General features: G+C 45.3%; 1 protein-coding gene across 1 annotated transcript in view; it reads left to right on the top strand.

The window, feature by feature from the left end:
* NDE1 (nudE neurodevelopment protein 1) overlaps positions 1 to 24,139 on the top strand; it is a 65,987-nt gene that overhangs the window by 26,866 nt on the left and 14,982 nt on the right. Inside the window, exons 2-8 of the mRNA XM_021715948.1 lie at positions 301 to 426; positions 1,683 to 1,836; positions 6,064 to 6,212; positions 13,822 to 13,958; positions 14,753 to 14,932; positions 16,712 to 16,803; positions 18,504 to 18,664. Of these exons, the coding sequence (XP_021571623.1) occupies positions 301 to 426; positions 1,683 to 1,836; positions 6,064 to 6,212; positions 13,822 to 13,958; positions 14,753 to 14,932; positions 16,712 to 16,803; positions 18,504 to 18,664 (999 nt within the window). The remainder of the gene's footprint in view (positions 1 to 300; positions 427 to 1,682; positions 1,837 to 6,063; positions 6,213 to 13,821; positions 13,959 to 14,752; positions 14,933 to 16,711; positions 16,804 to 18,503; positions 18,665 to 24,139) is intronic.

Genomic DNA, 24,139 nt, shown 5'->3' with positions numbered 1-24,139 from the left:
CCAAACCCCTTCCCCCCCAGACTGTGAGGCCCCTTGAGGGAGAGCAGGGATCTTGGCAACATCTTATATGAATTTCTAGGTTCTGTAGTAGGTGCTCAGTATTTGTGGGGTGATGTACATAAGCCTTGATATTAATCCATGGATTATGAAAGGTGGTGGCCTGTCTTTTATTTGGATTTAGTTTCAGGTTTTTGACAGTATTTTATCACTTAATCTAGCATAAAGTTCAAGGATTTTTTTTTCCATTAAAGCCCAGCTTTAACCAGATGTGGGTAATGATTTTAAAACCTTCTGTCCTAGACACTATGCCACAAGAAGCGTGATCTCTTCTCCTGTTTTCATGATGGAAGACTCGGGGAAGACTTTCAGCTCTGAGGAGGAAGAAGCCAACTATTGGAAAGATCTGGCAATGACCTACAAACAGAGGTCAGTCCTCCAAAGTCCACCCTGCTTTGTTTTTCTCCTGTAACAAGAATAGCATCTATTTATTGCAGGCGTACTATGTGTCAGACACTGTGAAGGCGTTAAGTTACACTATCTCAGAACTGCCCCACAAAGAAACTGTTATCACCCCATTTCACAGATGAGGAAACTGAGCCTCAGTGAAGGCAGGTTAATCTGCAGCTGGTAAGTAGTAGAGCTGGGCTTTGAACTCCAGACCTATGGTCCTAATCATCCCACTATGCTACTTTACATCTCATTTTCAGGAAGAGTTTTTTATCAGTTCCTAGAAGCCATATTTGGTTAGTTCTTGGCATAGAGGGAAAGAACTTGACCTTATGCACAACAAAATACATTGTTGCAGATTTTGAAATTTGAAACCAGTGCTTTGGGCAAGGTAATCCATACCTTGGAGTTATGTGTGTGTGTGTGTGTGTGTGTGTGTGTGTGTGTGTGTGTATGTATTTAGTTCAGTACTGTTTCTTTTTATTTCTCATGGGTTTTTAATAATCTCCACATAGAGGTCTTACTCGTCCCCCTAGTTTCTTTATTCTTAGTTTGATTTAAAGATACTTCAGGCCAGGTATTTTAAAGTCACTCACTCCAAAAGTGGGGAGGGTGGGAAAGGGGTAAGAGTTGAAAAATTCTAGGTACAACGTTGACTATTGTGTGATGGGTGCAGTTGATGCCCAAACCTCACCAGCACACAGTATATGCATGTAACCTGCACATATACCTCCTGAATCTAAAATTTAAAAAAAAACTTTTTAAAACTTCTTGAATTTTAAGGATTAAGAAGCCAAAAATGGGCATTTGGGATAAGACAGGGACAGATGAAGTGGTGCAATGAGTGAGCATGTGTCATATGTCCAACTCCTGGAGATATACTTATAAATAAGTCTGCAGAGGATACAAGATCCAAAACTTGCTTACTACATACACGTTGGGCTCAAAAAGTGTATTTTGAATGAATGAGTGAATAGTGTTCAGAACTGGCTTTGGAGTCAGGCACACCTGGGTTCAGGTCCAGGTTCTGTTTCTGACTTTTTGTGTGACCTTTACACAAGTCCCTCATCTTGTCTAAACCACATTTTCTCATTTGTAAAATGGGAATGTTGATAGTTTCTGCCTCAAAACACAGTTGATTAAAGAGATGATCCAGGTACAACACTCAAAGGTGCAATGCCAGGCATACATTAAGTGTTCAGTAAATTATTTGACGTTTGGGAGTTCTTCTGTAGGGCAGAGAATACACAAGAAGAACTGAGAGAATTCCAGGAGGGAAGCCGAGAATATGAAGCTGAATTGGAGACGCAGTTGCAACAAATCGAAACCAGGAACAGAGACCTCCTGTCAGAGAACAACCGCCTTCGCATGGAGCTAGAAACCATCAAGGTGAGGGACTGAGAGGAAATGTGTATGCAGGTATAGATGGGCTTCCAACACGCACATGGTGTGTGTGGTTGGAAGAAGGGGCCCCACAGTGAGGGACCAAGGCCCAGGTCCACTCCCACCTACTGGCCTGGTGGGCAGATATGACTGTTGGACGGGTTTTTTTTTTAGCTGAGGTCTCTGTCACCCAGACTGGAGTACAGTGGCATGGTCCCAGCTCATTGTAGCCTCAACCTCCTGGGCTCAGGCGATCCTTCCACCTCAGCCTCCCAAGTAATTGGGACTATAGGCACACATCAGCATGCCTAGCTAATTCTTTGACTTATTGTAGAAACAAGGTCTTGTCATGTTGCCCAGGCTCGTCTTGAACTCCTGGACTCAGGCAGTCCTCTTGCCTCCGCCTCCCAAAGTGCTGGGATTACAGGCATGAGCAACTGCGCCCAGCCTTTGGAAGCTTCTTTGGGAAGACAAACCTAACACTCAGAAGCAGTTAGAGACATGGAGCTCAGTCCACAGGAGACTCCGAGAGAGAAGATTCTGTATGGATTGGAGAAAGCTTCATGGAGGGGCTGAAGAGGCCTGGGACCGTGTTTACAGGGTGTGTGCTTAGCCAGAAATCTGGTGCTTATGGGTAAGTTGACAGAGAGTTGACCTGTACTTGTCACAGATATGGGCAGGAGTGAGTATCAGGTGGATTTTGGGAAGCTGGCCTTACCAGTGCATGAAAGGGAACAAACAGATGGATTGGAGATTTGGGGAGAAGAAGGGGCCCCAGACCCTGGAAGCTGAGCAATGAAGTTCAAGCTTTATGTCGTAGACCAGAGAGCTCAAACCCACATTCTGCAGACAAGTCTCATCCATAGATGCCATTTGCTTAGCCTTTTGTGGTTTATATTCAGCGTTTTCCTGTGTAAGTCTTCAGACACACAGAAAGTCTGGAAGAATTTTATGGTGGACATCTGTATTCTTTCCCACTCCCCTCCCAGGCTCTACCAATAACACCACTCCCCTCCCAGGCTCTACCAATAACACTGACCGTACTTGCCTTTTATGATACATATTTCCATCCATTGCAATTTGTAAGACTTCCTGTAAAAAGCTGGATTTCTGATTTCCTTAGAGAATGGGAAGGTCTGACCACACTAGGCCTGCTTTCCTTCACACTAGCATAAAAGCTTAGTAGTGGTTGCTTAGAGCAAACATCCTAGGACTGCCCCAGTCTCCCTATCCCTGATGCCAAGGACTGGCAGTTGCTGCTTATCCCTACACCTGACCCACTTCCCTCATTCGTTCACAGCCTGACCCCTGCCACAGGCAGTGAGGAGTATGATGGGCCTTGCTGTGTTGCCCAAGCTGGTCTCCAACTCCTGGGCTCAAGCAATCCTCCCACCTCTGCCTCCCAGAGTACTGGGATTACAGGCACAAGCACTGTGCCCCCCTTCATTGTACCTCTTAAACTGAAGGGGACTCAGGGCTGAAGGGCCATGTAGGAGGAAGATCAGTAATATGGGCTCTAGTCTGGAGAGGGGAGCAGGGCCTCCATAGTTGCTGAGTAAACATCAAGCAGTTACTAAGTAATTAACTGTTCAACACTGAGCCTGGAGCCTGCAGAAGACCACATGGCAGATGGATGAGACCAGAGCATGGGAGCATGGGAGGCAGGGAGAAACACAGGCACCTTGGGCCCACAAATACTCTAATGCCAGCAGATACTGTTCAGTCACCTAAGAGAAATGTATTCAGCCATAGCAGACAGACTCTGTAACAACCAGCTTATTCATTGTGAGCTGAATAGGAAAGCCTGTAAGGGGCACACAGAGCATCTCTTGATGCCCACATCGGCTGACAGTGCATGAGAATGAACCCCAAATGAAAGCGCAACATTTCAGCAATGGGTTCTCATGTCTACAAGTTCAAAGGAGATCATGTAACCCTGTCATCAGGTGAAGGGGCCTGTCTGCCACTCCTCCTGGAATCTGGTTTGGATTTAGGCTAATGATCTAGGATCCTGTTTTATTTGGTTTTTGTTTTTGTTTGAGTTAGAGTCTCACTCTGTCACCCAGGCAGGAATGCAGTGGTATGCACGGCTCACCACAGTCTCAACCTCCTGGGCTCAGGTGATCCTTCTGCCTCAGCCTTCTGAGTAGCTAAAACTCTAGGTGTGCATCACCATGCCTGGCTGCTTTATAAATTTTGTTTTTGTAGAGATGAGATCTCTCTACGTTGCCCAGGCAGGTCTTCATCTCCTGGGCTCAGGTGATCCTTCCACCTCAGCCTCCCAAGTAGCTGAGACTACAGGTGCATACCACCATGCCCAGCTAATTTTTAATTTTCTTTTGTATGGATGAGGTCTCACTCTGTTGCCCAGGTGGTATTGAACTCCTAGGCTCAAGCAATCCTCCCACCTTAGCCTCCCAATCTGCTGGGATTTCAGGCATGAGTCACTGTGCCTGACCAAATCCTCTTTTATTTGGAGACATGCCCAGGTAAAGGGTGAGGTGATCAGAACCACACCTGGGAACAGATCTGGAGTCGCCTCTGCTTGTCTGAGGGCAGACACTTCTCCGTTCACAGCTAAGAGGCTGGAGGATGTGGGATGCCCTCCCCATCATCACCCTGTAAATTATTTGCTTGTTCTTTGGACTGGCTTCTTTCACAGTGGGCCTGAGCACCATGACATCACTCTCCTCGGCACATCCGGACTATTTCTAGCAACAGCTTTGTTTACCCGGTTGAGTCAAGAAGAGAAGCTTGCCTTTTTTTTTTTTAATTTCAAATGAGACCTCAGACCTTGCTTGTGGGCAGTGAGTGTTTTCTTTCTAGGATGGGTGTTTGATGAAGGAAAACAATTTGAAAGAGGAGTGGGAGCAGAACCGCGCGGTGTTCAACACCTCAGCAGCCTGGATGGAGATGGGTCAGGGCCATGCAACATGACTATTTTGCAGCCTGGCTCAGGTGGCCATGAGTTGGTCTTAGCTCAGTCATTTGCGACCTGTTGACCTAGGGCTAGTTTAGTAACTGAGCCTTAGTTGCCATGTCTCTGAAGCGGGATTAAACGAGGCATCACACATGGTTTACTTAGTCCAGAGGCTGGCTCAGGGTAAGCCTGTGACAAATGTTATTGCTCCAGCTGGTAACAAGTCATTGACATGTCATCTGGACTGTTTTTTGTCTTTGGAAACCACTGGCCAAATCACACTTAGCTTCCTTCTTAATTAACAGGATCTCTCTATCTCTTTCTCTTCCTTCTTCCCTCCTTCCCTTCATTCCTTCTACTTTCTTCCTTCCTTTCTTCCTTTCTTCCTTCTTTTCTTCCTTCCTTCCTTCCTCTCTATATTTCTATTTTTACTTTTTTTTTTTTTTTTTTTTAGTTAAGTTCTCTCTGTCTTCCAGGCTGGAGTGCAGTGGCATGATCATAGCTCCCTGCTGCCTCCAACTCCTGGGCTCAAGCAATCTTCCTGCATCAGCCTCCCAAGAAGCTGGGACTACAAGTGTATGCAACCACGCCCAGCTAATTTTTTTATTTTTTTATACAAACAAGAGGTCTCACTGTGTTGCCTAGGTTGGGTCGAGCACCTGGGCTCAAGCAATCCTTCCTCCTCAGACCCTCAAAGTGCTGGGATTACAGGCATGAGCCACCATGCCCAGCCAAGACATGGACCTGCCTTAAATGACCCTGCCTGTTCCCACTGTCTTCTGTCACTTGCTTAAGGTTCAGGTCTTGGGAGAGAAGAAGGCTCCAGCCTGGCTTGTGTCCTGGCTGTGGCAGGAGTGTGAGAGGACATCCGAAGCCATCTCAGGGAGTGTCGGGGGAGGAGTTGTCTCCTAAGAACTCAGTAATTAGGGAACCACAAGTCCCCTAAAATCAGGGCCCGCAGGTGTGTGATGGGAGGAATGACTCTTCAGTGACCCAAAGCGACAGATGTCCATGCAGCAGGAGGGGACACTTATGTTCCAAGTAGTACCAACAGTGTTTTTAAGGAGATGACAAGGAAGAGAAGTAAGCGTAGCTTATCAAAAGTGTTTTTTTTTTCTGCCAGAAATGCTCTGTCACCCAGGCTAGATAGAGTGCTGTGGTGTGACCATAGCTCACCACAGCCTCAAGCTCCTGGGCTCAAGGGATCCTCCCACCTTGGCCTCTCAAATAGCTGGGATTACAGGTGTGAGCCACCACATCCAGCCTGATCAGAAGTCTTAAATCATTCACTCAGTGTCTGTTGTGTCCTTCAGGAGAAGTTCGAAATGCAACATTCTGAAGGATACCGGCAGATCTCAGCCTTGGAGGATGACCTCGCACAGACCAAAGCAATCAAAGACCAACTGCAGAAATACATCAGAGAGCTGGAGCAAGCAAACGATGACTTGGAGAGAGCAAAACGGTATGGTGGGCAGGAGAAAGCAGGTGTGGCAGCCTTTGTCTATGTTATTTGTCCCCAGCCACCAGGTACCAGGCACTGCGTTGAGTATGGAGAACTCAGCAGTGAGCAAAACAAAACCAGTGCACTAACTTGTGAACAGTAGGCAAACACATGCAGCTTAATGATAGCAATAAGTACTGGACAATTAATTCGACTGTTGGCAGGAGAATGTCAGGTAAACCTTTCAGGAAGGAATGCCTTGTAGGCTAAGAACAGAGAGACAGACATGAGATAACATTCCAATCAGAAAGACAAGCCTGTGCTAAGGCCTTGTGGGAAAGAAGCTCGCTCAAAGAACAGTATTTCTTAAGCTGTTGTTCTGTAGTTTTGCAGAATAATAACAGTAACTAATATTTATGAAAGCATTACTCTGAACTGGGCAGTTTTTTTTTTTATGTAACACTTGCTTTAAAAAAAAGTTTGTATGTAAATTACATATAGTGAAATGCACAGGTCTTAAGTATACAGTTCTACTTGTTTTGACAAATGTATACATTTGTGTAACCCACACTCCTGTTGAGATACAAAACATTTTCTTTTTTCCAAAACCAGAACAACTTTATTGGCTCAGGCAGTGGACATTGTCCAGCCCGCCCCGCGTTTCCCACCAAAAACTCAAAACACTTTCATTGCCCCCAAGCTTACATTAATCTTTTTGGTTTTTTTTTTTTTTTTTTTAGTGGTTGCTTTAAGGAGTCAAATAACTTTAGAGGGAACATGATAAGCATCTTCTTTGATTTTTTGAGTTGAGTCTCACTCTGTCGCCCAAACTGAAGTGCAGTGGCATGCTCCCAGCCACTGTAACCTCGATCTGCTGGACTCCAGCCATCCTTCCACCTCAGCCTTCTAAGTATCTGGAACTGCAGGCATGTGCCACCATGCCTGACTAATATTTTGATTTATTGTAGAGATGAGGTCTCACCAAGTTGCCCGGGCGGGTCTCGAACCCACAGGCTCAGGCAATCCACTCACCTCGGCCTCCCAAAGTGCTGGGATTACAGGCTGAGCCACTGAGCCTGGCCAATGTAAGCATCTTGAGCTTTTCCATCAACTGGTATTGTAAAATTCACTTGGTGTTCTCTTCTCTATGTGTAGACTCCCAGTTTCTCCCAGTACCTTCAGATAATTATTTTTTATATTTTACCCAAAATTTACAGGGGGTTTGATGTAATACAAATTCATCATTACCAGAAGTGGAACTTCTTTATCAATTTGTAAGAGTTCTTTGTATATTTTTGCTACTAATCTTTCTCCTGCATTGAGAATATTTCTTCCAGAATAATCTTTTGTCTTTTGACTTTGTCTATGGTATTATTTTCTGTGCAAATACTTTCCATTTTTAGTTCATCATCCAGACTTCACTAGGGGTGTCTTCTAGATCTTTGATATGCATGTAGTGTGTGTGTGTGTGTGTGTGTGTGTGTGTGTGTGTCTCTCTCTCTCTCTCTCTCTCTCTCCGCAAGATTTTTTTATTGTTTACTTTTTTTACCCTTGTGCCTTAATCTGCCTGGAATTTATTTTTGTGTCTAGTATAAGATATGGTCCACTTTTATTTTCTTTAGGTAACTAGCCAGTTGTGCCAGCACTATTTATTAAACACTGTCTTTTCTCCACTAAATCGGGCTCATCTCTGTCGTATGTTATCCATCTCATATATCCTGAGATCTAATTCCAGATTCTCTATTTTTTTGGGTCAGTATAGAACTTGTAAATTATTTTGCCAATACCATAGTGACTTGATTACTGTAGCTTTATTATACAAAGCTCTGACTTTTGGCAAACCACTGGCATACCATCATTTCCATGCATGTATCATTGATCAAAGCCAGTCACATAGCCAAATTAAGTTGAAGGACAGGAAAGTACTTTCCACCTACAATGAGACCACAAGGGTGTGGATGAAGGGAGAGTGACAACTGGGGCCAAGGACGCAGCCTACCACAAAGAGGTAGTACATTCACATGGTTCAAAAATAATATACAGAAGGTCAGTAGCTTTACTAATGTAAATTCAAGCAAACCAAAAGGTATTCTTATCCCTGCCCCACCTTTTTTCCTCCACACTGTACACAATGTTGGACATCTTGCTCTTTCACATAACAGTAGACCTTGGAGATCATTCTTTATGAGGACAGGGCATCCCTTGTTCTTTTGTTCAGATATATAATATTCTGTTCTATGGTTGGTACTGTATTGTATTGTGCGATACCATAATAATGTATCTATTGAGGCCCCTGTGGATGGATACCTGTTGCATTTCCACTCTTCTGTAATGACAAGCATTACCGTAGTGAATAACCTGGCACAGGTATATATCCCAGAGGTGAAATCACTGGTCAAAGAAAATATGCATATGAGGGGGGAGCCCCAAAAAACCTGGAACTTATTTACAAAAATTGAGTATTTACTCTTACATATTTAAATTCAGTCACCTTCAATGTACTCTCCAATTGATGTAATACACCCACAAGATGCTTTTTCCACTGCTCAAAACAGTTTTTGAATTCGTCTACTTTGATGCCTTTTAGTGCTTCTGCCGTTTTTTGTTTCACTTCTTTCACATTGGCTAAACCTTTCCCTTTGAGAACTTTTTCATTTGGGGAAACAAAAAAAAGTCACTCAAAGTGAGACTGGGTGAGTAGGGAGGGTAGGGCATGGGGGTCTTGAAGTTTTTGATCAAAAACTGCTGAACACTCAGCACAGTGTGGGCAGGTGTGCTTGAGAATCACCCATCACAAAATGGATAAACACATTGAAAAGAGTCTCTAAAAAAAAAAATTAACTAAAGCTGAACGAAGCCTTTTACAACAGTCCTATCTGGACACTGATGCTGATGGGTTCCTAGAACATGTACTCATCTGGGGAGGCCTGAACTATAGGGGGCCCGCCCTCGAAAAAATTAATTCCTGGCTTTTTTGGGTCTCCCCTCGTATGTGATTTTGACAGGTATTGCTCAGTTGCTTTCTGTATGGTTGTGCCAGTTTATATCCCAGAAGCTGTGTGTGTGAGCCCCTGCTTTCCAAACAGCTTCACTGACAGGGTGGTTTTCAACCTTTGAGTTTCTGCCAAGGTGAGAAGCAGGTGCATTTCTGAGTGACATTGAGGACCTTTTTATATGCTCAAGAGTTGTTTTATTTCCTTCTCTATGAACCCTTTATCTCTGCCTACTTTTAAATTGACTTGTTGGTTGCTGTTTTTTCCCCATGATTTCTAGATTTTTAAGAAAAATTGAAAGTACTTGGAGTTTGTCGTTTGTCTTCTGGCTTTGTCTAATGTCTACTTTCCGGTACAGAAGTTACTTGATTTCTGGCCAGTAGTACCAGTAATCTATTTGTAGTCAAAGGTATCAGTCAGTCATAGTTAGAAGGGCCTTCTGCACTCTAAGGTTTATAAAGCTCTTAACCTGTGTTTTCTTCTAGTATTTTTATTTGTTGTTTTTCTTCCTTCTTTTTTTTTTTTTTTGTATTGAAGATGCATTGGTGCCTTGGACTCTCATTTTGACCAAATGTTGAATATTTAAATGTTGAGAGGTAGAGGCCCAAACCACCATCACAGAATGAATGAATAAAGTTTTAGCTCGTTGCATTCGGATGTCCCCTCTGAGAGGACATCGTAGCTCTAGCAAACCAAGGGACATAAAGAGATTGTTGGTGATTATAAAGGACAAACTTTTGCCCGTGAAAATTTTTTTTAAATGTATGTTTCCTTGAGGTTTTCCATTCAAATTACACAAAAAAGCAAATAAAAAGATGGGGTACATACTGAGATATGTTTGATCAGTTGAGAAGTAATTTTCAGGAATCACAAGTGTGTCCTTCCACATCTTTTTTGAACAACAAACTGGACAATAAATTGCATATTATTAATGTGGGAGGAAGAAACAAGACTGCATTGTCTGCTCAAATGGAAAATCACCAGGTAGGAGGTGTTAAACAAATTACTGTTGTACAACATGTATCTATAAACCTGCAAAGTGGTCGTGACTATTTCACACGTTACCACATGTTAGAAAAATATAAGATATAAGATTTTGGTTTTCGCCGGGCTCGGTGGCTCAGCCTATAATCCTGCACCTTTGGGCGGCTGAGGTGAGTGAATTGCCTGAGCCCACGGGTTCGAGACCCACCTGGGCAACTTGGCGAGACCTCATCTCTACAATAAATAAAAAAATCAGCTGGGCGTGGTAGCGCATGCCTGTAATTCTGGCTACTCGGAAGGTTGAGGCGGAAGGATCGCCGAAGCCCAGCAGGTCGAGGCTGCGGTGGCCGGGAGCGGCCACTGCACTCCAGTCTGGGCGACAGAGTGAGACTCCAACTCAAGAAGAAAAAAAAAAAAGATTTTGGTTTTCTTGTAATAAATAAGTTTCTCAATGTCCAAAATTCCATTCTAAGCCAAATATCATTACAGGAAAGTAACTGGTTCCAACACTATACTATTTAATATGAAGTGATTCATTTTTCACTATTTCATAAAATAGTGCGATCAAATTGGTGGTAGGTGACCCACGAGATGTCTCTGAGTGCAGAGGGTTAGGATACCAAAGCTTTGTTTTATTTATTAATTTACTTGAAACTTTTTTGAGTCAGGGTCTCACTCTGTCACCCAAGCTGGAGTGCATTGGCATGATCACACTTATGGCAGTCTTGACCTCCTGGTCTCAGGCAATCCTTCTGTCTCAGTCTCCTAAAGTAGCTGGCTCTACAGATGTACACCACATGCCTGACTTTGTTTGTTTGTTTGTTTGTTTGTTTTATAGAGACAGGTTCTCACTATGTTGTCTAGACTGGTCTCAAACTCCTGTGCTCCAGCATTTCTCCTGACTTTGCCTTCCAAAGTACTGGGATTATATAAACGTTAGCCACTGCACCTGGCCATATTCTAAGTTAACCTAACCAATGTATTGTTTTATATTCATATTTACTGAAAACTTATCTTCCTATTTTCAAGTTCTCAATAATTGTACGTGAGGTTAACAGCTTTTCACAGTCCCCAATTACTGCAGCATTTTATTCTACATATGCTTTTATCCATCAGTTGACAGAATTTCCACATATAGAGTACATAAAGCAATTTTCGCTCCAGTTACAACTAGGACACTGACCTTTATTTGAAGGCAAAACTTCAGATAATAACAATAAACTTGAATGATATTCCTTGCTGGTATTACTGATGCCGTTATTCTGATTATATACAATTATATGATTATGATGCACACAGGTTGAGAAATGCCGCTGAAGTTGATCTTCAGTTCTCTAGCATTCCAGAAGCCAAATAGTAGGTTTTAGTGAAATACTGAGTTTGTTTAAATGTCTGTAATTTATTTTGAGGCACAGTATGAGGTATGACTCCAATGTTGTTTTTTTCTGGGTGGGTACCTGCTGGTCCAGAAACCTAGAATTGAACCTGCCATCCTTTTGTCAGTGATTTGTGGTGCCGCCTCTATCAGCAATTAAATTCCTATCTGTTTTGGCATCTTGGGTTCCACTGGTCTGTCTGTCCTTATAACCAGTAGCACATTGTTGGTTTCTTTTTATTTTTTTATTTTTGGTTTTGCTTTTTTTTTTTTTTGGTCAGGGTCTTGCTCTGTGGCCCTGACTGGAGTGCAGTGGCGTGGTCATGGTTCACCATGGCCCCAACCTCCTGGGCCAAGGTGATCCTTCTGCCTCAGCCTCCCTGAGTAGCTAGGACTACAGGCATGCGCTATTACACCGGCTAATTTTTTTTATGTTTTGTAGAGACAAGGTCTTGCTATGTTGCCAGGTCTTGAATTCCTGTACTCAAGCAATCCTTCCTTGACCTCTGAAAATGCTGGGAATACAAGCACTAGCCACCACGCCGAGCCACACTGTTGTTCTTTACCAAGGCTTTATAATAGCGTGTTTGTAATGTCTGGTAGAACAAGTTCCCTGACCTCCTCTTTTTCCATTTTACTGGCCATTCTTATTTCATTAACACAGGATCTTTCAAATTCGTCAAATTTATTTTCCTGATAAAATCCTGTTAGTATTTTCATTAAGCAGTTTTGTTAAGATAGTGGTGAATTGATCCATGTAGCCTGTGGGGAGCTGACCTCCTGATGTTAGTTCTTCCTCTTCATATACACTGTCTGTCTGTGTTGCAGCATTCTATAACCACAGGAAAGCCTTGCATGTTTGTTGTCACATGACTTCCTATGCATTGTATCTTTTCATTATTGTTTGACATGTCAATCTTAGGGTCCTTTTAACTGATTCTGTATTGTACTCCCAAGTGTTAACCCCCTGCTGTTTTTAATCAGGCACTTGTGGTAACTTCTTCCTGTCTTCTACTTTAAAGACCCTTTATGTGCAGGCACTAACATGACTGTAAAGATGAAGCAGGATCCATGGGAGAAATGCATGGCTCAGTCCTTATCTTCCAGTTGAAGGAACCCAGGACGGGGCGGGGGGTCACCTTGCCCAAAGATACTCCATTAGTCTTGAGTGGGGAGGTGGTTGTTAACTCCTGCCCTCTCCAAACACAGGCTTTTAGCTTCTGTGGGATACAGTTAGCGGGATGTTCAAGGTCAGGGGGCAAACTCGGGATCAGTAATAACAATCACAGACATTTACTGAGCACTTGTGTGTGAAGCATCTGTTGTGTGCTTCCTGTATGACATTGTGCACCACCCCCACCCCCACAGCCCTATGCGGAGGTACTGTTACTACCCTTGCTTTGCATGGGAGGAAACTGAGGCATGGAGAAGGTGGTTTGCCCAGAGCTAAACAGATTTATTTGTTATAACACTTCTTAGTGCCTTTGCCACAATGTCTGCATTGTTCACAAGAAGAAGTGTCTGTGTGCAGGGCAGCTGGGCTGGTGATGGGCATTTGGAACTTTTTTTGTTAGAGTAACTGAGAGGCTTAAGATGGTCTCTTCTCCCTGTTTATTTACCTACTATTTTTGAGTTGGAGTCTCACTCTGTCACCTAGGCTAGAGTGCAGTGGCATGATCTTGGGTCATGGCAGCTGCAACCTCCTGAGCTCAGATGATCATTCTGCCTCAGCCTCCCAAGTAGCTGGGACTACAGGTGTGAGCCACCGCGCCTGGCTAATAAATATTTTGATTTTTTTTTCCTCAGAGACAAGGTTTCGTTATGTTGGTCTCAAGCTATCCTCCTACCTCAGCCTCCCAAAGTACCAGGATTCCAGGCATGAGCCACCTTGCCTGGCTGTATTAGGCTGTTCTTAATACTTACTGGCACTGTGAGCTTCCAAAAGAAATTAGAGGGTACGGCACTTCCTGGCCACCACATGCAGTCATGATAAAGCCTTGTTTGACCATTGCTGAGTGCTGTGTGGCCATTTGTCTTCTTTAATCCTGAGACAGCCTTGTGTACCTCATGAGCTATGAGGAATCCCATTCTGCAGGCGAGGAGTCCATGTCCCAGAAAGCTGAGCGGCTCACCCAGGGCTGTGGCATCTAGAAGTCGAGTACTGGGACTCACACCTTGTACCCAGGCACATCTGACCCTTCACACTCTCTAGGTTTGCGGGTGCCACATGGCAGCTGCCATCTGTATTCCTGGATAGCTTTGCTTTTCTCTTCCTCAGAGCCACAATCATGTCTCTGGAAGACTTTGAGCAGCGCTTGAATCAAGCCATCGAGAGAAATGCCTTCCTGGAAAGTGAGCTTGACGAGAAGGAGAATCTCCTGGAATCTGTCCAGAGGCTGAAGGATGAAGCCCGAGGTCAGGAGGCCTTGGCATGTGTTCTTGTCCTTACCAGCAACGTCCCCCCTCCCCGCCTGAGAACAACTTGTCCCATGGTCTCGCCCAGTGTAGCCTTTACCAGGAATCTGTGCCCTGCTGTGCACACGGGCTGTCCAGTCTGAGGATAGTAAATTCCATAGATTTATTTTGTGGCATGTTAAGCAGTTGTTAAAATGAACAAGGTACAGATGTCAAGGCAGTCATAGAAAGATTGCCAGGACATACCATTGAAGGGAGAGAACAAGACATAGACAAGAGGTGATGGGTGTTTCCATTTATGCTTAATAAAAATCATTCCAGGCTGGGCATGGTGACTGGTGCCTGTAATCCTAGCACTTTGGGAGGCTAAGGCGAGAGGATTGCTTGAGCTCAGGGGCTCATGACTAGCCTGGGCAACTTGGTGAGACCTCGTCTCTACAAAAATGTCAAAAGCCAAGTGTGGTGGCATATGCCTGTAGTCCCAGCTATTTGGGAGGTAGAAGTGGGAGGATCACCTGAGCCTAGAAGTTGGAGGTAGAGGTGAACTGTTATCATGTCAGTGCATTCCAGCATGGGCAACACAATGAGACCCCAACTCAAACCCAAATCTGAGGTTTTGCAAGCCTGCCGAACAGGGTCCTGAGGGTTTCACTTCATCTGGGGTTTCCCCCTGGAGTTTGTCACTGAGAGTGTTTTCTCTGCATAGCATCTGCTGTCAGACACCCTTCTCTCTTCCCCCCAACCCTGCCAACCCTGAGCGAAGATTTGCATTTCTGATCCCTTTCCTGGTACAGATTTGCGGCAGGAACTGGCTGTGCAGCAGAAGCAAGAGAAACCCAGGACCCCCATGGCCAGCTCGGTGGAGGCCGAGAGGACAGACACAGCTGTGCAGGCCACCAGCTCTGTGCCATCCACTCCCATAGCTCACCGAGGACCCAGCTCCAGTTTCAACACACCAGGGATCTTTAGGCGTGGTAAGGGATTGGGAACCAGGAAGATTTTTTTGGTTTCACAAAGTATTCCTGAGTGAGAATCTGTGGTGGGTCCTGGATGTGAGAATTCAGAGTAGGCTGCAGAACTGGGAGCAAACTGGGATGCTCATAGCCACAGGACACTGAGGTAAATAAGAGGAGCTTCTTGGGTGGGAATCAGTAGAGAGTAGTGGAGTCTGTGGCGAAGTAAAGAATGGAAACTCCATCGAGAGTGAGTAGCAGCCACTCTGCTCCTGCCACGAGGAAGGTGGGTCCTTCGTTAGCAGATTTTTCCAGTCCTCACCAAAAGCCAGAAACCTTTTTGAATATGAAACCTCCCAAATTTGAAATATCAGTCACCAAATACAAAAATTTTTTAAAGGCTAGGCACAGTGGCTCATGCCTGTAATCCCAGCATTTGGGAGGCTGAGGCAGGAGGATCACTTGAGCCCAGGAGGTTAAGGCTGATATGAGCTGTGGTTTTGCTACCGTACTCTAGCCTGGACAACAGAGTGATACCCTGACTCAAAAAATTAAAAAATTGTGGGTCCAGTAATATGTCCATCTAGAAGTAGGCCTGGTGTAACCTGTGTTGTGGTTAAAGCCGAGAAACAAGTTCTTATCCCAGGCCCTGTGCTTATTGCTTCATGGTGAGACTCTGATCAGGCCCCTTGTAGCAAATGCTAATACGAGCCTGTGACTGAGTGCCCAGAGTCTGCTGGCCACTTAGCTTCAAGTACTTGGCAACTGTAACCTCACTGAATTCTCACTGCAAGCCTGTGACTATGCTAGTGCTGGCCCCCGTTGATGGAGGTGGAAACTGAGGCCCTGAGTTAGTCACACAGCAAGGAAATAGCAGAGTTGGGATTCAAACACAGACAGGCAGGTTCCAGAACTTAAATGACCACCTTACCCCTTCGATTGTCTCCCAGGGTGGGGAGACCTGTAAGCTCTCTAGAAGCCCAATCTGGAGCTGTTTTCCACACTCTGATGTATATGAACCTCACCCAGGAATCTTGTAAAATGCACCCTAGTTTCAGCAGGTCTGGGTGGACCACATTTCTAGGTCGTGGATCATGTTTCTAGCTAGTGCCAAGGTGCTGGTGGCCCACAGACCCCACTCTGAGGAGACAGGCTGTGGAGAGACAAACCCTTGTACAGCTGGCTTGCACACTCCATAGGTATTGCACTGACCACAAATGCAATGAACTCTATGGAATTCCTACAATGTCAAGAGGATTCATTTTGTTTAAAAAGACTAACATGTAAAAATAAATGTTTGAAGCCAGGTGCGATGACTCACGCCTGTAATCCCAGCACTTGGGAGGCTGAGGTGGGAGGATCGCTTGATCCCAGGAGTTTGAGACCAGCCCGGGCAACGTAGTGAGACCTCGTCTCTGTAAAAAAAATCCAAAAATTAGCTGGGCGTGGTAGCATGTGTATGTAGTCCTAGCTACTCAGGAGGCAGAGACAGAAGGATCCCTGGAGCCCAGGAGGTCGAGGTTGTGGTGAGCTGTGAGTGTGCCACTGTACTCCAGGCTGGGCAACAGAGAGAGACCCTCCGACACACAAAAAATTAAATAAATGTTTGATGTAATAAACATAAGGTCGTGAAAAGTTGGTCATCGGGGAGGTGTTATGTCGGTCACTACTGAGTGAAATAGAGCCACCTCCAGAAGCCAAGGGGTGCTTCCCGTCCCCAGGGTTTTGAATTCAGAGACATTAGTGCCCAGACATGACTGTAAGTTGAGGTATTATATGTGCCTCCCTTTGTGCACCTAGGCCTGGACGACTCCACTGGGGGGACCCCGCTCACGCCAGCTGCCCGGATATCAGCCCTCAACATTGTAGGAGACCTGCTGCGGAAAGTCGGGGTAAGATCTTGCCTTCCTGGGGTCTGGTGTGCCTTTTGGCCTGACTTTCAGGAGACTTGAGAGAGTTCATCTTATCAGCTCCTACCCCTCCCCATGTCCCCCCCACTTTTTTTTTCTTGAGAGACATGGTCTGGCTCTGTCACCCAGGCTGGAATGCAGTGGTGCCATCATAGCTCACTGAGCCTTAAACTCCTGGGCTCAGGCAATCCTATCCTGGGCTCAGGCAATCCAATCCTGAGTACCCGGAACTACAGGCACGTGCCACCATGCCCAGCTAGTTTTTTACTTTTTTTTTGTGAGATCTCACTTATGCTGTCCAGGCTGGTCTTGAACTCCTGGCTTTAAGTGATCCTCCTGCTCTGGCCTCCCAAAATGCTGGGATTACAGGTGTGAGCCACCATGCCCAACCCCTTTCCCCTTTAATAGAGATTCCTTAAGTTTCGGGCATGACTTTTCTTTTAGCATCCCTGGGAGTCATTAGTGCTTCCTGTAGGAACTATGGCCAGACACCCAGGGCTCTGAATCCCATCTTCCCTTTGGTACCTAGGTGTAACTTTTTTTCCTTGGATCATTCTTCGTCCTGACAATTTGGGAAATGAGGATGGTGTCTGTGGTGTTTTCATCATTTGAAACACTGAAGGGCATTTAGAAACTGCCTTCTCTTTTTTTTTTTTTGGTTTCCCAGGGAGTTTAAGAGACAATCTTGAAAGCCTATGACAAAGAACTTGGCCTTCCAAATTTTATATTACAGGGAGGAACCCTTTTATGTTTGCGCAGTAATGCATGTATTCTTTGTTGTGTTTTTGTTTTGTTTTTTTGGAGTCGGAGTCTCACTCTGTTTCCCAGGCTGGAGTGCAATGGCACAATCACAGCTCACTGCAGCCTTACCTCCCAGGCTCAGACAATCCTGCCTCAGTCTCCCAAGTAGCTGAGACTACAGGCATGTGCCACCATGCTTGGCTAACTCTTGGATTTTTTGTAAAGACAAGGTCTTGCTATATTGCCCAGACTTGTCTTAAACTCCTAGCCTTAAGCAATCCTCCTGCCTTGACCTCCCCAAGTGATTATAGGCATGAACTACTGTACCTGGTCTATTTTTTTTATTTTAAAAAAATGACACCTGGAAGCCCACATCATTTAACTCCTACTAGCTTATCATTGTCATTGAGCTGAGTGAAGTATGTTCTAGCTACAGCTTATTAAAAGCTTGCAATGCCTTTCTTATGTTTTTACTCTTGGCCTCTGGTTGTCTGGTTTTCTGTTCTATAAACAGTCTCATTTTTAACATTTAGCACAGAGTATTGAGAAGCCCAGGGTGGTATGGGTGCCCTTTGGTTTCTTCAGGTCCTGTTTATAGCCAGGTCAAGCCCATGTCAAACCTCCTGCCATGCTGCGCAGGTTTAACAAGGTAAACAAAAGAGAGTGAATTATTCCAAAAGTTGATTTCACAATTCCTACAAGCAGAGTTGGTTACCGACAGGGTTAGCGTTTTTCCAGGAAGCTCCCAGATATTTTCAGCGCATGGTTCCAAGACTTGGTTACACCCTGGATTCCTCTAGGCTTCATCTTGGAATTCTGACACACAGCAGTTTGGGAACCACTGTTTGGGGTTCTTTTCCCTGTACGGGCTCTGGTGAGAGAGAAGAGTTCTTGTCTTTAACTTGAGAAAATTTTTTTTTTAAATGCATATTCCTCTCCAGGCCCTGGAATCCAAACTCGCATCCTGCCGGAACTTCGTGTACGATCAGTCCCCAAACCGAACAAGCGGCCCAGCCTCAGGGCGGGCGAGCAAGAGCAGGGATGTTGGCGACAGGCGGCCGGGCAGCGGCAGCAGCAGCAGCATGCCTCTGGGTGATAAGGGGTCAGTACCTTCCATACACTTCTCAGTGGGGAAAGAAGCGCACACCCTGACCCACAGTCACTTTTTTTAAGTTGTGGGTCAGCGAGTGTTATCCTCCACTCCCTCCCCCGAGGCACAATTAGGTGGTCTTCTGGTTTGGGTAAAGGGCCAGTGAGAGGGTTGTTTTCATCATTTGATTCCACAGCTCTTTGGTGGTCATGCTGTGAGGATGGTCCTGCATAAATCCCTTGTTTGGGAGTCGAGCTTCAAATTCTACTCTGTTTCCCCCAGAAGATTTTCTTTCTCGTTTTAAATCTGTAGAACCTACAGGAAACTGGCATTAGCATCTAACTAGATTCCTGAAATCTGTCACCTGATGGGAAAACAACAGCCTCTAATGCATATTTATTTTTTTGCCTACAGAAAATCAAGGTAACCAGGCACAGTGGTTCATGCCTGTAATTCTAGCACCTTTTGGAAGGCTGAGGTGGGAGGATCGCTTGAGGCCAGGAGTTCGAGACCAGTCTGGACAATATAGTGAGACCTTGTCTCTAAAAAAAATGTAAAAATTAGCTAGACTTGGTGGTGTGTGCCTATAGTCCCACTACTTGGGAGGCTGAGACGGAAGGATGACCTGAGCCCAGGAAGTCAAGGCTGTGATGAGCTGTGATCAGGCTCCTGCACTGCAGCCTAGGCAACAGAGTAAGACCCCCCAGCTCAAAAAAAAAAGAAGAAAAATCAGGGCAACTTCCCAGTCATGGGATCTGCGGCATGTGCCACCGTCTCCCCAGACCCTAAGCTACATAAATTTGATGGGTCTGTGGCAGACACATAACAAGAAATTAAGGATCTTTTCCATGGTGTGCACATAGTTTCTGGATCTCTAAAAGTGGATTTTTTTTGAGTCAGAGTCTCATTTTGTCACCCAGGCTGTAGTGCAGTGGCATGTTCATAGCCACCACAGCCTTAGGCCACTGGGCTCAGGCGATCCTTTCACCTCAGCCTTCCAAGTAGCCTGAACCACAGGTGAATGCCACCACACTCGGCTAAATTTTTGAACTCTTGTAGAGATGAGGTCTTGCCAAGTTGCCCAGGCTGGTCTCAAGTCCTTGGGCTCAGGCAATTATCTCGCTTTCGCCTCCCAAAGTGTTGGGATAACAGGCGTGAGCCACCACACCCATCTATATTTTTTTTTAATTAAAAATTTTTTTTTTTTTAATTTTGAATGGACAAACAAGAAATGGATGTTTCTAGAAGGTCTTCTGAGTCTGGGCTTCATGTGTGACCTTGGGAATCTGTGAACCAGACAGCCAGTGTTCTTTTCTTCATTTACAGGAAAGAACACTGAGACCCCATGAACCCCCGGTCCTGACTTGTATTCACCCTTAGCCCAGTAGGCCCCACTGCTAGCCCATTTGTCTCGGCTGTCATGTCCGCTTACTTTGGTTTGCTCTGTCTGAAGGTTGGGAAAACGCCTGGAGTTTGGGAAGCCTCCTTCACACATGTCCTCACCGCCACCGCCGCCCGCCCAGGGCGTAGTCAAGATATTGCTTTAGGAAAACCACGGAAGCTGAAGCCCTGGGTGTTTGCACGGGAGTTGTACCCTGTCTTCCTCTCTTGACATTAGGTCTTGTTTGTTAAGTTAGTTTGAGAAAAAAGAGCTGGCAGTCACCATAGTTCACTCCACGCTCTGTGACCAAAGCCAATGACCGAGGCTGTCACCCGTAGCTCGTGGGGTCTGTCCTGTGGAATGATGGCTCGTCATTCCTGCCTCACTGTGCAACAGTGGCAGAGAGGGACAATCTGGGCCCTCTGGGGAGGGCTGCCAGGTATGGTGAGGAGGCTGCACCGTCATGCTGAGCTGACCCAAGAAGAGTCCCGACTGGTCTTGAGAGGTGTTTATAGTGTCCAGAGTGGCCTTACAAGTGGGCTCCAGTCCTGCCTCAGAGACTCCCGTCCCCAGCTCGCACTCATCTGGAATTGCCTTCCAGAACAAAATCTCCCAGTGCTTTATGGCATGTTCAAATCATGTCTGGGAGAAGAGAGCAGTACAAGCATGTGCCTTTTTTTTAAACTGTGGTAATATACCTCTGAGACTTTTTTTTTTTTTTTTGAGTTGGAGTCTCACTCGGTTGCCCAAACTGGAGTGCAGTGGCCGCTCCCGGCCACCGCAGCCTCACCTGCTGGGCTCCGGCAATCCTTCCACCTCAGCCTTCCGAGTAGCCGGAATTACAGGCGCACACTACCACGCCCGGCTGATTTTTTGATTTATTGTAGAGATGAGGTCTCGCTGCCCAGGCGGGTCTCGAACCCGCCGGCTCAGGCAATCTACTCTCCTCAGCCTCCCAAAGGCGCGGGATTACAGACTGAGCCTCCGAGCCCAGCCCTCTGAGACTTTTTAATCTGCTTCTCCCTGAGGTTTTTAGAGGTGTGTTTGAGTTTCGGGGTCATTTATGGGTCAACCAGAGTCAGTGGGAAATATGTGTCCTCTTTAGGTAAATCCAGCCATTTGTTTTCCTGTGTCTCCTGCCCTGGTATGGGGGTGACTTCTGTTTCAGGACCCAGGTGGTAGGTCCTTGGGGTACAGTGGTCTTAGTCATGCAGTCCCTAAGAACTGGACTTCATTCAAAGCCATAATGAAGTAACGGGATAACCTTCAGATTAAGATGAAAACACGAGACTGTTGTTGAAAGCTTTGTCAGAGAAACCACAGCATTTCCAACGCTCAATGGTGGGTCTGTTCATTACTGCTTGCTGGCATCTGCCATGTCACGCTTCCAGACACAAGTGAAAAGAGCACACTAATTTCAGGAGTTATGCATGCAGTTACTTCTTTTGATTTTGTTACTAAATTATTTTCTGAAAGAACAGCAAAAATTTCCTCATTGAAAATAGAACTTTTCAAGTGCTACTGAAATTCCACAGAGAATTAAGCTGCCAAGAAGGGTTTGTTACCCTGGAAACAGTCTAACCTGTATCAGTAAAAGATATACTTTTATTTTTTTAAAAGAACAATAAAGTAAGAGAAACTGATGTTCCACTGGTTTGTGGGGAATACAAGCTCTTTCATATGTTTGTATTGCCAGGTGTGCTTGTATGGTCGTGAAAAACTTTTTTGTTTTGTAACCAAGTATGAAATAAGCTGGGTGCGGTGACTCACACTGTAATCCCAGCACTTTGGGAAGCCAAGGCGGGAGGATTGCTTGAGCCCAGGAGTTTGAGACCAGCCTGGACAACATAGCAAGACCTCGTCTCTGCAGAAAACCAAAAAATTAGCCAGGTGTGGTAGTGTGTGCCTGTAGTCCCAGCTATTTGAGAGGCTGAGGTGGCAGATCACCTGAGCCCAGGAGGTTGGGGGTGCAGTGAGCCATGAGTGGAGCCACACTGCACTCCAGCCTGGGCAACAGAGTGAGATCCTGACTCAAAAAAGAAAAGAAAAAGAAAAATATGAGCCCTCAGATTGAAGTGACTTAAACAAAATTTCCCATTTATCCATTTACCAAATACTTCTTGAATGTCAGGCCCTGTGTTAGGCTTGGCAGGTACAATGGTGAGGAGAGCTGACTAAGATACTTAGGAGGCTGAAGTGAGAGGATTGCTTTGAATCCAGGAGGTTGAGGCTGTGATGAGCCGTGGTGTGCCATTGCACTCCAGCTTGGGCAATAGCGTGAGACCCTGACTCAAAAAATAAAAAAATAAGAAAAAAAATTTGCTTTTGTTTGAAACATTTCTATTCATGTCAGCCTTTTGGAAATGTTTAGGAATCTGGTTGAGCATTGTTCAGGATCTACTCACATTGGGTCACACAGTGGGGTCTTTTGCATTTCCCTATTTCCTGTCTTCTCAAATGTTTTATCCCACTGAGATGGTGGTATTTGGAGTAGTTTGTGTTGCATGGAACCTTTGCAAGGTGTGTCTAAAACACTAGAGCTGAAGATTGATAGGTCCCACAGCCTGCTTTTGTACAGCACCCTTTGCAAAGAATTTTTTTTAATGTTTTTAAGTGTTGTTTAAAAAAAAAAAGGTGAGGTCAGATGTGGTGGCTCACATCCGTAATCCCAGCACTTTGGGAAGTTGAGGTGGGAGAACTGCCTGAACCCGGGAGTTCAACGACCAACAGTAAGACCTCAACCCTATTTAAAAAAACAACAACAACAAAACGCCAGGCCTGCTGGCACTCTTCTGTAGTAGTTCCAGCTACTCAGGAGGCTGGGACAGAAGGATCGCCCGAGTCTAGGAGGTTGAGGCTATGGTGAGCTGTGATTGTGCTACTGCACTCCAGCCTGGGCAACAGAGTGAGACCCCAATTCAAAAAAAGATGACTATTCAACAAACCATATGTAGCCTGCAAAGCCTAAAATGTTTATTTATCTGACCTTCATATAAACAATTTGCCGACCTCTTTGGGCAAAGTCTTATGTTTTAACATAAGAAAAATCAAGGGATTCCTATATTTCTCACAGGATATATATATCGAGATATATATGTGTATATATAATTTTTTTTTTTTTTTTTTGAGTTGGAGTGTCACTCCGTCACCCAGGAGTGCAGTGGCACACTCGTGGTCACTGCAACCTCAACCTGCTGGGTTCCGGTGATTCTTCCACCTCAGCCTTCTGCCTTCCAAGTAGCCAAAACTACAGGCGCGTGCTACCACGCCCAGCTAATTTTTTGATTTATTGTAAAGAGACAAGGTCTCACCATGTTGCCCAGGCTGGTCTCGAACTTGTGGGCTCAGGCAATCCTCTCGCCTCGGCCTCCCAAAGTGCTGGGATTATAGGCTTGAGCTACCAGCCCGGCCATATGTCGGTTTTGATTGACAAAGACGTTCTTCCCAGTTACGGTCAAGGGCTGGGGGCAGTTGCCTGCCAACCCCATGACATCGTCCTCCCTAACCCTGAGCTGCCCACCTCGCTATTGGAAAAGCCCCCTGAACTTTGCATTTCTGCCCTTCCTTTTCCTGCTGTGAATTTTTTTTTTTTGAAGGTGAGAAAGGATTTATTAAGACAGAAAAGCTCCTACAGCGGGAGGGAACCTGAAAGAGGTTGCCTCCGCTATGGGATCTTAAGCAGTGAATATTTTACCTCCCTTGGTCTCAGTTTCCCTGTTTATGAAAAAACTCCTGACTTCATAGCGTGCTTGGGCAGATGAAACAAGAACCCAACTCCCCACCTGTTTTCTTCTGCTCCATAGCAAATAGCTCCACAGAAAAGCCGACTCCGTTCTAGTGATGTATGTGTAATCTTTTATTAGTGCGGGTGTCCTAAAGTACAATCCGGGTGCATGGAAAACAGTGGAAGATTCCTACCCGCCGCATGGGGGCAGCATCTCCTTTTTAATTCATGTGACTACAGAAGGCATTTGGTCTTGGTGAACTGTGTGTCTGAGGTGTGGAAACCAAGGGAGGGGGAAAAGAATCATCCTTCCTCGTGACACCGGAAGGTACGCAAGTCAGGGAATGAACTTGGGGGGCGGGGGCACCCCTTTTGATGACCT

The sequence above is a fragment of the Carlito syrichta genome, unplaced genomic scaffold (assembly GCF_000164805.1).
Source record: "Carlito syrichta isolate Samal-C Ts95f unplaced genomic scaffold, Tarsius_syrichta-2.0.1 Scaffold308086, whole genome shotgun sequence".
Lineage (NCBI taxonomy): Eukaryota > Metazoa > Chordata > Mammalia > Primates > Tarsiidae > Carlito > Carlito syrichta.
Note: the sequence above shows the minus strand (reverse complement) of the source record. Positions and strands in the feature narration are given on the sequence as shown.